General features: G+C 43.2%; 1 protein-coding gene across 4 annotated transcripts in view; it reads right to left on the bottom strand.

Moving 5' to 3' along the window:
• NRP1 (neuropilin 1) overlaps positions 1-15,418 on the bottom strand; it is a 138,338-nt gene that overhangs the window by 57,891 nt on the left and 65,029 nt on the right. For all 4 annotated transcript variants that reach the window (XM_082618467.1, XM_082618470.1, XM_082618469.1 and 1 more), the window contains exons 5-6: positions 12,270-12,425; positions 10,313-10,479 (exon numbers count right to left, since the gene is read on the bottom strand). In XM_082618467.1, coding sequence (XP_082474593.1) covers positions 10,313-10,479; positions 12,270-12,425 — 323 coding nt within the window. The remainder of the gene's footprint in view (positions 1-10,312; positions 10,480-12,269; positions 12,426-15,418) is intronic.

Consider the following 15,418-nt stretch of genomic DNA (forward strand, 5'->3'; position numbering starts at 1 on the left):
CTTCAGGGTGAAGCCAACCTAAACAATTACTTGATCTAAGGAAAGAAAATCTTTTTAATTAAAAAAAAAATTTTTTTTTGCTATGTGTTGCCTGATATGATTATCAGTACTATTTAAAACGAATTCGAGCTATGCTTCACATATTTATATTTTCTTTTAAGCAAGCCCAGGGTACCAGCTGATAGAGTAAATTTATTTTTAATATAATCACAGAATCTTAAATGCTTGAAAGGATTTCAGAAGCTGTCAGGTCCAATCACCCATCCCCTGAAGAATTCTATCTATTGCCGTCTCAGGCTTGCTAGAAGAATAAAGAAGCTTATTTATTTTTCTGCTAAATCCAGAAAATGTAGTTAGAAGTTTAAAGCACTGGGATTGTAAGAAAAATAAAACTTTGGTAAAATTAAGACTTCATTCTTCTGAAGGAAGGCAATTAAAGGAAGGCCATGAATGTGTTTTTAACCCGTGGAGGCAAAAAGAGCTGAAAAAAAAATGTACAAGTCACTTGTACAAGTTCATATGTGATTATTCTAATTGCACATTAGTCATAACATGTGCAATTAGCCTCAACTGCTTACTCTGTTCGATAGTTGGAAATATAAAAGCGTAATGCATTTTATTACTATTGGGATTTATAGAGCATTTTTAATTTAATCTACTTTCTTCTCTTTATTTGAACGTAGAATTGAATGAAATGTGAAGGCTGGGGGCTTGCAGTGGAGAAATACGTATGCGTGTTTGTGTGTGTCTCTGTTTCAGGTCAGCACCCAAAATTGCTATTTTGATGTGGAGCTTTCAAATGGTGCATTAAATGAGAATTATATGAGGGCACAGAATATCCATTTGCATCCTGGCTTTGGAATTTCCAGGGTGGGCCTTTTGCACCTTTGGAGAAGTTTGCTGTGGAGGTGCTTGAAAAGTTTCCAACTGTGGGTTCTGCCACTTCTGAAGAACACACATTGTTTTGCTCTGGGGCTTTCAAATTCTGGTATGAAAGTTATTTAAAGCTTAGGAGTTTGTGTGCTACATTACATGCTGCATAAAGGTAGCCATCGCTGGTAGATGTGGACATTAACGCACTCTGTAAAACATAGTTATTACCGCCAGGGCAGAAATCAACAAACCCCACCAAAGGAATTTCTTAAAACTGCTATCATAAAGTCTGTGCACGTTATGGATTTCATTAACATTTTACTCCCCAAGGATTCCCAATTGTATAATAACAGAAGTTCTTTAAATTTTAAATACCACAGACAGGAACAGCCTTTCACCTAAAACAGATGTGAAACCATCAACCTTGCCTTCCTATTGGTCCACAGATATGAAACTGGATGGTAATTGATGGCTTCTAATGTGTTGTTGTTTAGGTTACAGAATTGGAAACTTAATAGTATGTTTCCCATGAAAAGATAAGTTAATAAAGCAATAGACAGGTTTTCAAACACAGTTCCTTACTCTTGATTACATTTGAAGTTAAAAAAAAAAAGAGCTGTTTATTTACATACTGCAGAAAAACTAAAACAGGTAAGTCAAGGTCAGGGGCATACGACATCCAGTTGTGGAAGAGCTCATTTCAGTCTTATTTTTCCTAAATCTTGTCAGTGATGACTGGTGATTTTATCCTTGTGTTTCCTTTTCTTAATCCCATTCTTATCAGTGCATTTTGAGACCCAATCGTGCAGTACTCTAAAATAACATCTGTATTTATTTAGCTAAAAACAGTCCACTTCTAAAAGCTAAAAATAGTGAAGCTTAAGATAAATAAGCAAGCAGGTTTATGATGCTATTTTCCTGCATCAGGTAAACAGATGCATCTGTATTTTTGGAAAACAAAAGAACTACGACTCTGTTCAAATATCTACAATAAGCGGTTGAAAAGTGACAGAAACCAGCCAAGCAACCAGCTACTTTTTCTTTCAAAATTCTGATCAGTCTGATTATTTTGGAAATGACTTGATTAGGATTTTGCGCATCTTCTATACCAGTGGTTTACAACTGGGGATGATTTTGCCCCCAAACAGGACATCTGGCAACTCCTGGACACGTCGTTTTTGGGTGTCATGATTGAGGGTGCGTGCGTGCGTGTGTGTGTGTGCGTCCGCGTGTGCGTACGTGTGTGTGTGTGTGCATGCATGTGTGTGTGTGTGGATGTTACTGGCTTCTAGTAGCTGGAGGTCAAGAATGCTGCTAAACATCCTACAACACACAAGACAGCCCCACAACAAAGAATTATCCAATCTAAAATGTCAGGAGTGTCCAGACGCAAAACCCCTGCTCCAGACAAAGTCCAATCATTTGTTTAAATTAAAGCTTCTTCAGTGACTGTTCAACTTACTAGACATCATTTACCAATCAGCAGCTAAGCAGGATACACTGGGATTTAAACGTGCCTGCTTGGTCTTCAGACACAGTCTTCAGAGAGGATCCAAATTCATGTCCTCATACTGTTACAACAGTAGGAGCAAAGAAGCGGTGGCCGGGATACTGAGATTCCAGCCCGGGTCTGTCAGTACCTGGCCCTGTGGTCTTGCAAATAACTTAATCCCTCTGAACACATGAACAATAAGGAATTTAGACAAAAGGATGTTTGCACCTATGTTTAATCTTACTCTTAAAGTCAAGATATTCTGGAAAGAAATATAAAAACCTCTCCTCTAGAATTTAACTATGAATGTTGGTTCCAAATAGACACTGCCATAAAACAATAAGAAACCAAAACAGCAAGCAAAAAGAAATGTTCATGCTCTGGGGCTTCCCTCGTGGCACAGTGGTTGAGAGTCTGCCTGCCGATGCAGGGGACATGGGTTCGTGCCCTGGTCCGGGAAGATCCCACATGCCACAGAGCGGCTGGGCCCGTGAGCCATGGCTGCTGGGCCTGTGCATCCAGAGCCTGTGCCCTGCAACGGGAGAGGCCACAACAATGAGAGGCCCGCATACCACAAAAAAAAAAAAAAAGGAAATGTTCATGCTCTACAAACTAACTTATTTTAAGTGTAATTCTACCCAAACACTTGTCGTTCTTTCAACACTCTCTTCCCAGTGATGCTTCATCATAAAAATCAGAGGCTTCTTTAAGTGTCATACATTTTCTTTAAAGTGTGTTGACATGAAACACTAACTAGTAAAATCCTTTGACTGATTTTTAAAATTGAATTAAGTGGTCAACTTGACCAAAATGGTTAAAATCATCTTGCTAGGGCCTCCCTGGTAGCGCAGTGGTTGAGAGTCCGCCTGCCGATGCAGGGGATACAGGTTCGTGCCCCGGTCCGGGAGGATCCCATATACCGCGGAGCGGCTGGGCCTGTGAGCCATGGCCGCTGAGCCTGCGCATCCGGAGCCTGTGCTCTGCAACGGGAGAGGCCACAACAGTGAGAGGCCCGCGTACCGCAAAAAAAAAAAAAAAATCATCTTGCTATGTTCTGACAAAACAACAGCTAAAAATGTCTAAATAATTATGTCACATGTACATTCTGTTTCCCCCAATCATATCTTCCTTCAAAAACAACAAAAAGCTCTGAATTTCATCTGTCCCTATAAACACATATTTCCTTCAAATGACTTCCTATAATGTGAAACACCAAGGTAAGGTACCAGAGAAAGCATTAGGAAAAGTTCCTCAGGAGACAGTAACTTTTGGAACATGGGCTTCCTGGGTGGAAACCTAGTTAGACATAACAGTCCTGTGATACATGAAGGGTCAGAGATAAAGCATTTATTTTGTGCATGAAGTATAAGTCAATGCAGAACTAGAGTAAGATAACCAAAGTCTCACCTGGGCTACTTTTTTAAAAAGCAAATTGTCGGGACTTCCCTGGTGGCGCAGTGGTTGGGGATCCGCCTGCCAATGCAGGGGACATGGGTTTGAGCCCTGGTCCAGGAAGATTCCCACATGCCACGGAGCAACTAAGCCTGTGTGCCACAACTACTGAGCCCGTGTGCCACAACTACGGAAGCCCACATGCCTAGAGCCTGTGCTCCACAACAAGAGAAGCCACCACAATGAGGAGCCTGCGCACCACAACGAAGAGTAGCCCCCGCTCGCCGCAACTAGAGAAAGCCCGTGCACAGCAACGAAGACCCAACACAGCCAAAAACAAACAAACAAATAAATAAATAATAAAATTAAAAAAAAAAAAGCAAATTGTCTCCCTTCAAGATCAATGTTTCAGCTAAAATAGCAAGTTAATTTTAATTGCAAAACACACACAGAGCACACCTGGGGAATAAACAGTCAGTTGAACAGCTATATTTTCCCTAAATTTGCCAACATTATATTTTACATGCATCATTCCACATTTGGGTAACCCAGTAAGCTATTTTCGTCAGTTCTCTAGTCACACATTTATAAAGCATTTTATTGCAATTTCAGCTATTTACTAATGATCTGAATGAGAAAATGCCCCGCAATCCTGGAAGTGTCTGGTCTGTAAGCACAGCGTGTTTACAGTCAGGATAACTTGCCTCCATACATGTTCTGGACTAGTTCAATTCAGCAGATAGAACCGATTTTGAACACAGATTATAAACCTACTAGAAACTAGCAACTGTATGAAAAATCACAAACTACTTCATAGGAGATCCCTGTTCCACACTCAACACATTCATATAAGAGAATGAAAGATTTGTCCAAGAGAGTTGAGAAGGAAAGAAAATGAGATATGAAATTTGTGAAAATAAATGACATTTAAAAGTTTTAAGATAAATTACTTCAGCTTCGTACTTTCAATTTGGGGAAACCCTCACTTTGAAGAAAAAAAGAAGGGTTTCAGATAACAAATTCTTCTAATTGAGTAAGAAACACTCACTTCTCCCACCTAAAATGCGATAAAAATGTGTAACAATACTGTGTGTCGGAGGGAACATTTCCAAGAATTCATGAGTTATTTCATCCCATTTGGCACGTAAAGGATGTCCAGCTAGCCCTTTCTTAGCTCCTGAAATCAGGTCCATGACTTTAAATGATCTTTTGTCTCCATTCGCAGCAAGCTGCAAGTGAGATTCGGAGGTTTCTGGTAGCAACAACTCACACCCCTGGGTGGATGTGGAGGCACCTGTGGGTAGTAAACCTTGAAGGACCCCCTGGACTACAGGGAAGACCTTGGGGCTGGGGGCTGGGAGCCAGGCGCGAGGAAGGACAGTTTCCTCCGTGACTCACGAGGTCTTAAGACCTCACCAGGATTTTCGCTTTGCCCAGTTTAGCTGGCGTGAGAGTATCTGCACGGCTTACTGCATTTGACAGAGCAGGAGGTGAAAAACTCACAATTCCAATGGCCAAAGAGCTCTGCAAAGGCCAGCTGCACCTGGGCCTGGTTCAGATCTGACCCCGAGCTGTGACTCGCCTCCCGCCCTCCGGCTCTCCCAGTGCCCAGTGACTCAGGTCCCCAGTCTGAGGAAAGAAGTCCCCTTTGGCCCTGTGAGGCTGACTTTCCCCACAAGTTGCAGCTTTTCCCCAAATCAGGACTTGATGAACTCTTTAACCTCTCTGGGCTTCAGCCTTCTCATAGGAAGATGCAGATAAAGAACCTCTGGTCCACTTAACCTACACTCTAAGACTAAAATGGGCTTTTATAAAGGGAAAATGCTATAGAAACATAAGGTTTTGTTGTTAGACCATGTCTTAAAATGAATTTTAAAATCCTCAAAGCAACCCAGGGCCGCTTGGATTTGAACAGTTTGAATGAGGGCACCTACTTTCTTCAACCCTGCAGCTGTGGCTGTGAGTAAGTGAACCCTGAGAGAGAGAGAGAGAGAGAGAGAGAGAGAGAATGTGTGTGTGTGTGTGAGAGTGTGTGTGTGTGTGTGTGTGTGTGTGTTTTGACTCAGTTCAGCCCAACTCCTTACACCAAGGCCTTTGGTTACTGGTGTCTGCTTTCAAAGTTCCTTCAGTTAGGAAATGTGGAATATTATCAAAGGGAAATGCATGTAAAGCAAAAGGAAAACACTGAAACAAACCTCCGCAGAAGGTTAGCGTGAGCTCCTCTCTTCTGGAACTTTCCTCCTCCTCATCCCTCAGAATGAACATTTCTATCAGAAAATGTAGTGAACAGAGAAGGGGCTTGCTGATGTATTCTTACAGCTACAGAGGGTCTTCTTGGAGATTACTTTCTTTTGTGGGATTAATCCATCATAGGGCTGATGGACCAAACCAAACAGGATGTGGTTTAGAAGCCAACTGCTTTCTGCTCCTCTGGAATAAGAGAAGGCATGAATAATCTAGCACCAATTTTTAATTTTTCCCACAAAAGACAATGCTACCAAATTTGGAGATGAGCAGAGTTTCAGCCTGAGTTGGTTTATCAAGTAATTCTATTTCTAAAGTCACTGGAGGGTGTAGTAATCGATTAGTCCCTAGTGCCATTTTTATTTCTTTGGATCAACAAAGTTCATATCCTATCCAGGCATTACCTCTCTTGACTTTTTTTTTTTCTCTTGTCTCCTGGCATTTTAATCAGGGGAAAGTCACAGTTGTTGTGAGGAAAGCACTCCCAAGAGCTTTAATTAAAGCTAGAAGGATAAATCTGTTTACAGTGCAGTGAACACCATCATTAATAAAACATTGAAATAATTAACGAATTAAATTCTGCTTTGTGTGTGAATGGCTACATCAGGATTTAGGAGAACATGTTTTCTAATCAGACACATTCTACACACTTAGTTTGAAGATCTGAAAAGAAAAATCCGAGCCTGCTTTTTTCTGAGATCCACAGTCTCGTAGACTGCCAGAGCTTGAATGGAGAAGACTACGTCACCTTTATTTTATAGGAAAAGAAATTCAGTGTCAATGAGGTTAATGGCTTGGGCTCTAATCATGTGCTTGAAAATTAAGAATTTTTATAGCGCCACCGATCCACTGAGTCTTTCCTCAGAATCCTTGATTATTTAACCAGAAACAAAAAGAAGATAAAGATGAAATGAGTAATAAGATCAGCAGTTCTAGGACACGGAACAGAATGGAATACTCTGAAAAACATGGACAAATCTCACAGGGTGATTAACTCTGCAATTGACAAGTAGGAGGTTTTCGCGTCTCAGGATATGAAGTGGCCTTTAGAACAGGATGTGACCACGTGGAAATGTCCAAGCCAGGACTTCCCTTCATGTTCCTCCCCACTAAAGGGCTTCTTGCCCTGGTTCTTAAGCTTTTTGCCAGACAACAGATCCCACAGGAAGCACCCAGGAGGACATCCACACCGGCGGTTAACGATGCATTGTTTTTTTATGTCACTCGGTAATTTCCTAGAGAAAACAATTGAACCAAAGACTGTTCCTGTCTTGAGGGAGAGTCAGTTTCCAGGGCTGCCTTATTAATTTAACACATGCAAGTGTTTGTCCTTGTGGCTACAGCACCATGTTTTGTGGGGTATATTTCATGCAGAATGTGACAAAGCCGAAAAAGAAAACAAATGCCATCCTCATTCTGACGTGCATACAAATAGGACCGTCAAGTACAAATAAATGGTCCTGCGACGGGAGGTGTGTACCTTCTGCCCTCAGCCTCCCTTATGCTGTGCTTGCGGGTTAATTTATAAAACATCTATCCAATGAAAACAAGCCCGCCACTTCCAAGGAGTTTCAGAAAAGCTGGAAACACATGAAATTATTCATAATTAGGGGATGGGTGGATGTTAAGACCTCCCACCAAGTACACGGACGCAACTACCATGGACATGAGCCCGCTGAGCTCCCGCAGAAGAAAAAGATCATTTTCCCTCAAGGTGAACTGACGCTGAGCTCCTCTGACATCCACCTTCCGGAGGGGCTGAGGAGTAAGGGCTCCCCATTCTTGGTTTAGAAGCAGGAAGCCCCCGCTCATCCTGGTGTGAGGCTTCTCAGCACGAGGAAGAGCATAAAGGGTTGCGGACGGATGCTTCACAAGATACACCTGAATATATAGGAATTAGTGATAAAGATAAAGCACATCGAAGTGTAAAGAAGCAGGTGTTGCAGTCCAACAGACCTTGCTTCCAAGCCCGTGACCTTCGGCATTTACTCATCTCTCCGAACCTCAGGGTCCTCATTTTAAAAATAAGGATAGGGCTTCCCTGGTGGCGCGGTGGTTGAGAGTCCACCTGCCGATGCAGGGAACACGGGTTCGTGCCCCGGTCTGGGAAGATCCCACATGCCGCGGAGCGGCTGGGCCCGTGAGCCATGGCCGCTGAGCCTGCGCATCCGGAGCCTGTGCTCTGCAACGGGAGAGGCCACAATGGTGAGAGGCCCACGTACCGCAACAACAACAACAACAACAAAAAAAAAGGATAACTGAACCTCTGTCACAGGACTGCTCTGAGGATTGAATAAACATGAATCAAGTACTCAGCAGAAGTTGGGGCACAAAGGAAATACTCGATACATGGCGACTATCCCATGAATGGCACAAGTGTCATTTGAGCTGTCCTCCCTCCAGCACGTGTGGAATTGCTGCCCCTTGGAAGTTAAGCGTGGCCGGCCGTGGGATGCGCTTTGGCAAGGAACTCGGTGTCATGCTCCTCAACGGAGCCTCGTGGGTCAGCGTGCTTGGCCACACTCCCTTCCTCCCTGTGCCTTGGTGACAGGTTTCGGATGACGGCCACTCCCTCCAACTAGGTCCTGGTGTGAGAAGGTGTGGTGCAGACCCCCTGCCAGCCAGAGATGGGGGGTGGATGAGCAAAAAGGAAACCTTCTTGTCTGGGGGGTTTGGGTTACTTAGCTCATCCCGACCGTACTTTGATAGAAAGAGTTGGACCATCTGAGACTTTTCTTCTGGGGCCATCACAAATGGTGCCCAGCTCCTGAGAGTGACGTAAACCCTGTCCCACTGACAAATGCTCTGTGAGAGCCCGTTCTGTCTCCACACATCTACTGACACCGAATTCCTTGCCCAGAAGAATTGCTACCATTGCATTTTCAGAACTCTTGCAAGACTAACATCCCTAAATTATTGAGTGTTCTCCACCCTGCCGAGAACACAACTACATTACCACGCAAACATGCTTAGCACTGCAAAACGTAAGCTTCTCTCTAGAGGCACGTCTGTCAATCACACGGAACTGCTGGTTGGTGTGGGGATGTGGAAACACAAGTCTCCAAGAGCTATTTTGACGGAGGCAAGTTCATTTCATTTCTGACTTAATCTAGAGCTGGATGCAGCAATCCCACCCAAGGTAAAAGCCTCTTCTTTTCTCACCCTCTACACATTTCTCAGTGTTATCATTTCGAGGTTAGTGTGAGTTCAGCCTTCTGAAATAGGCCATTTCACTTTAAGTGTATGTTAAACTAATATTGACCTTTCCAAAGTAAAACAAAATCTGGTATTTGTGCTCAACAGACTGAAACAGGCATAGATGTAGAAAGTAGGGGATTAATCATCCTGGTATATTTTCTTGCTTAGAGACTCTCCCTGGGAATTAGTCATTTTTATATATCTCGCAATTAGTACAGGACAGGCTCTGCCTACTCTCCCGAAGAGGAAATCTGGATCCTTCAGCAAATAACATTGGATAATTTGCCCCCAGTTTAACCCACACAGCCAGATATGATGTTTCATTTGACAGTGGGTGAAAAAGTCAAGAACATGAACATCAGGCCTTGGGTGGGAGTATCCAGACATCAAGGTGGGGCAAGTTTAGGCTTTGGGAGTGGTGCCAGGGATGAGCTGGAGATGAGTCCGGGTGGAGGGGCAGAGGAGGGGCGCCTGTGGGGAGTGGAAGGGTGAAGGCAGGGAGGGAATATTAGAGCAAAGTGGGGAAAGCAGAACCGACATCACTATTAAGGACAGAGACGTGTACGTTTCATACGTCTGCGCCTGTACGTAATCCACAGAGACCAATACCTTCAACTAAACCACTTCTTGGGCACGTGCTACTTGGACCAGTGAGGGAAAGTAAACCTCAACCCCGTTCTGCTCTTCTCCTACCCTGAGCAAACAAACAAACAAAACGCCTTACAAAACAATGACTTCAGGCACACCTCGAAGTACAGGTAATATATTTCATTAAGGAAATAAAAATCTGTTGAAGTAGGAAGCACATCCATAGAAAATGTATGGCTGCTGTGGAAAAAAACCCTCAGATCTTTTAGTTGTTACCCAAGTGAGACACCTGTGCTCAGATTCTGTTAGAGTCATATGTAAGTATCTGAGAAGATAAGGGGTTTTCAGGGATGTCATCTAGGCCTGCTTTTCTCTGATCCTGTGAATTCTGCAAAGTGATTACACTCGGTGGTGGTCCCTGTCCTTCTCGTTGGAAGGCATTAGCCACGGCGTTGCTTTTTTTCAACAACCGTTTTAGATGACCCAAATCTTCCACCCTGAGTGTGCCAAGTATAAGCCACATACCTGGATCCACTCTTTGTAGGAATCCTCTCCAGGGGTCCACCCATTCTCAGGATAGTGGAGGCGGGAACGTTCAGCAGACCAGTTGGTGCTGTACTGGGAAGAAGCTGTGATCTGGTCAGAGTGAATCTCTCCGGATTCCATGCCCAGAGCTTCCATACACTTGAAGTCTGAAGGGAAAAAAAAATGGCCCTAAGTCATCAAAAGGAAGAGGACCTAGGATGCATATTTCCTTTTTTGATCTGGAAAACTAAAACGGTCTTTTCTATGTTCACACAGTCTTACAAAAGATGACGGCGAGGGACTTATTGGATTGTAGCACCGATATGTGCATTTTCATGGCAAGAATTCTGAAAAGCAAGGCTGTGAAGATCTCACAGTTGATTATTTATCCAACAGGGCTTAGGTTGATATAAATACTATAAATACTATTAGAAAGTTTTTAGGAAATGATGGAAGTTTGGATTTATTTTCAAAGTTGAATGTATGCAGATATGTCATATGCATACACATCAAGAGTTACATTTAAAGAAAATTTAACTATTTCCTCTAAGATCTAATAAAAGTGAAAAAGACTCTTTGTCCATTTATAGCCCATATTTGGTGGGCTAAGTAGACTTTAACTCTCCATCTTTCAGAGTCCTTGCAATTGGCACCCAGGCCTCCCCTTTGTTATGCCCCTGCCCTGGACTGGCCATAGTTATTAACACCATTGGTTTATTTTATTAAAACACAACAGAATCCATCAGGGTAAAGTGCAGTATCATAGGGTCCCAAAGAGCACCACAGTTTTACAGCATAAATGGTAATATTCACAACGATGAACATGAATCATGAAAACATATATTCCATTGGGCCTCATATACTCAGCAAACAATGAAATATGAACTATGATACTGGGAAGTGAATAATCAATTTTAGGAAAATGTAAAGTACCAAAGTGCAAAAAAAACTTTAGAGATTAAAAAGAAGATTCTCAACCATCCAGAAAAACTTCAACTAACCAAATTTCCACATTTTCTGAATTTTCTATCATAATTAATAAGGTTTTATGGCATAAAAGGTTTTCTTTCACTGGTTTTCTACCTTTAAGCTTAGGTTTGTTATTTGGAATATAAAATGGCACAAAAATACATGAATGGATTAACCAAATAAATTAAGTAAAGATAAGATTTTGAAGTTTAATTGGCCTTTTTGTTTTCCAGTAAGATCTGGTAGAAAAGATATAAGCATATCTGTAGAACAGGTCTCCTAACTCGCCTGCCTTTTCCCTGTGCTACGTTACAACCTGGCAGCTAAAACTGATGAAACACAAATTATTCATTGTTTTTTCAGGTTTTTTTTCCTCGGGCTCTTAAAAGAGCAGGAGACCACATCAACTTAGTCGTGTATTTTAAGAAGATACAAAAAACGTATTACTTTTTTTTCTTTTATGGAAAGTTATAGCAGAAGTTAAAACATGCTTCTTTTACATGAATATCCGCTTTCATTCACAAAAGAAAAACAAAAACAGCTTCCTCCAGGGTCTCCCCAAATCAAACCACCACGCACCATCCATTCTACCTACCTGCCTGTCGATGAACTCCACTGATGCTGATTGGTTCTTCTCATCCAGGATCGATGCCTGTCCTTTCCTGGCTCTCAGCCCAATATACACTGGAGAGTACCAGGCAGGTGGTCTGGCCATATTTCATTGTTTCAAGGCACAGTTTTGCCGTTTCCCACTTTTTCTCCCATAATTTCAGAGGCTTACATGCAGCCTTCTCACACATAGTTTTAAGAAAGCACCCCAAAGAGTTCTTCCTTTTGATATTCATATAAACCATTTAAAAGAGAAAAAGAAACACTGGGCACTCCAACCCACAAAACACATCTGTAGTGTTCACAGGGCCATAGGTGTGTGAGGAGGAATAACAGTGACTCTTTACCGCAGGGCTTTGCAAGAGGCATAAATACTGACCTTCTGAAACACTGTTTTGCAAGACACTATAGTTTGCCGAGAAGCCTTCTTTGGCTATGGCACTGTCCGTGTAGAAAACCATAGACAGGATGCCGGATGAGGAGCGGATTCTACCTGGTGTTTTCTGCCCACAGTAACGCCCAATGTGGGGACCAACTGCAGAGGGAGAAATGCAGAGATCGTGAATATACCTTTTCTTCTGCAGCAGATGCCAGCAGAACCATTTGTGAACATGGGTCCCAGTGGAACCCGGAAGTGTTTTCTTACCCCAAGCAAGTCTTCACTAGCTAATTGTTTTGCAGTGAACATATTGGATCGGGTTTGCGGAGTGGATTTTCAAGTGTGCTCTGAAGGGCAATAACAGGCATAACCACATTCCCCAGTGAGCAGGACTATTTTCAGGAACAAAATCGAAATGCTTGCTTCGATTGCAAAGGAGATTTGGGCTGTCAAGTGCACCCTGGCATTCATCTCCAGGACCGCACGGTGCACACGGTCCAGCGCCCAGGAACTCTAGCCAGCTTGTGATCACCCACCGGGGGCTCCTGGAGTCATCTGTCCTCAAGGCCCCCGCCCTAGGAGGGGATCCTGGGGAATGTTCTGGAAACCAGTCCTGGCACCAGAGCAGTACCAAGGTCTGACCCAGCCCTGGGTGACCCCCACTCCCTTCCTCTTTCCATCTTTCAGTCCTGGAGCCTCGTTACGAGGAACATCACCGAATTAGACAAAGGACAGTAGATTATGTCCTAATCAGGGCTGGATCTGAAGACTAATTCATAATTGTAACAATTAAAAAATTTAGAAATTATAGATACCACTAATTTACACATAATAGCAAATTGTAATCAAAACAAAAGAAAATGAGTCTTTCTGACTTCTGTCTCAGGTTTTTATCTCCCAGACCTCAGAGAGGTGACTGCATTGCACTTGTGTCCAGGGACGAAGAGATGACGCAAAGCAGCCATTTGACTGCACACCAGGAAACAGGTAGTAACTGAGGCAGAAAAAGATTGGGGACACTGACTGATTGGCGATCAAGTCAAGTTGTTATTTGGCTTATACTGGCCATCCCTTTGTTGAAGTGCTTTTAGACCAACCGTGGCAATTAGCAACTGTAAGTTGCCTTATAGACAGTGTGGAAGCCCCCTGGCCTTGGAAAATCTTTCCATTTCCCTGTCCAGATCAGCAGCAAGACAAAAAAAAAAAAAAAAAAAAAAAAAAATCCCCTTTTCTCTGGATTTTTTTTTTTTATTGCGCATATGGTAAAAACATACCAGATGGTTTGGGCTTTGAAGGACAATCTGGTGTGGACCATTTTCCCCTCCAAGAAATCCGAGGTACTGTGCATTTCAACTAAGAGTTATTGCTTTGTTTAAGGAGGCACAGTAGGTGGACCTTTCTCTGGAGGGATGGGCCTTCGGCAGGGAGGTGGGGTTCCCAGGCTGGCGTGTGCTGCTTGGATGCAGAAGGCGGCTGGTGAGAGCTGGGTGAAGCTTCACGTGTGATCAAGAAAGTGAACCCCACGTGAACTGGCCTCCCTGGAGCCCCACATGCTAGCTGAGTTCCTGGCAGGTGGCTATCTGAGCGCCCTGCTTTTTAGAGTGCTTGGATCCTGGGCTAACAGGTTTTCAGTTCTTGGCCAACCCGCTTTAAAAAATAAAAGGAAAGAAAAGAAAGAAACTAAGCTAAAGTGGTTTACTATTTGAGTTAGCGCAAAATGATGAGTTTGAATAGCTGATAACTTCTCCACGTGCTCAAAGTAATGGATGTGACCGATTTCTCTCTCTACTGTCACCCCTCACTCTCTAGCACCCAAATGTTTGTGTGTGTCAACTGCTTTATTACGAAGAGGACAAGGAGTCTGCCCATTTAGAGGACGGATACATAGGGCACCACGTGGTCGTGGACAGTGGCTCTGCAGAATGAGGGGAAAGGTCATGATATCAGGTTTCCCAGTTTGCAGAAGACAGCATCTCAGATGAAACTCTCACCGCTTTCTGTTTCTCTCTGGCTTTAATCCCGGCCACAGATTCTCCCACAAGTACTAGCTCTTCGCCAAGTTTTCTTCATTCTGAATGTGGCTCTATCACCAATTCAACACTTTCCCCTTCCCCTAAGAGCACAAAGTTGCCGGCAACATATGCATGAAAATATCTTGCTGGAGTCATAAACTCAGGTCTTTCCTTTCCTCAAAAACAATCCCATTTCTGGTCTGTAATCTTAATGGGAGGCTTAGAGTCTATTCATTCTCCCTCAGTCTTTTCCCTCATTTAAATTCCATTATTGTGGTTTCATAACTTTCTTTTTCTTGAGTTTGTGGGCAAACTTTTACAGCCTTACTCCTGGGGGTCTTTCTCAGATCGCCACAGCCACTGACCTTACCAAGAATACAAGCACACAAGGAAAGCTGCAGTCATATCCTCACCACCCCGAGCTCCGGCTGCCTTGCCTTCCCTCCCGTCCCCTCTGCTGTCACCAGTTCCCCTGGGGAGGGCGGGAGGTGGAGTCTCTTTGAAAGAGCAAACAGAAGAGAACTTGTCTAGTGCAGACCCAGAATTTAAAGAGTCTCCATGACTCACTGGTTTATAATGTTGAAGACATGCCGGGTAAATCTGCCTTCTGTCCTGTTGAATATTGCCCCGGGACAGCAAGCAGCATGCAACTCTCTTTAGGAGCCCTCAAGATAGGAGAGTGAAAGGCTTTTTCGACTGTAATACAAAGAAGTATTGAATTTTCCTGAACAACAGCGAGACCTTAGCCTAGCAAGCTAATGCAATATTGATCTGAGCCAGAGCGGCTGCAAGACCCTCATCTGTCTTGTGTATGCGCTCATTTGTGGATTTACATGACCACAGCTCTTGGGTTCCCTACTTCCGGTTATTGTGGAGCCAAAGGCCTAGGAGATGAATTCAAACTGTCACAAAAACAGAAGTATAATTCAAAAATAGAACGATTGGAGAATTTAAGCAACAGGTACTAAGCTCTCTCTTGGGGGAGAGCAGGCCTGCGATGATCATAGCTTCTCAGGTGTGAAGGCAACACAGGATTTGTGCTGTTTGAAAGATACACCTGCAACAGGAAATGGCAAAACCCCATTCTTTGTATTTTCCCACTAACCCCTCCATTAATTATAACCCTACCTCAGAATC

This window comes from Mesoplodon mirus (genome assembly GCF_964341445.2).
Source record: "Mesoplodon mirus genome assembly, chromosome: 4".
NCBI lineage: Eukaryota > Metazoa > Chordata > Mammalia > Artiodactyla > Ziphiidae > Mesoplodon > Mesoplodon mirus.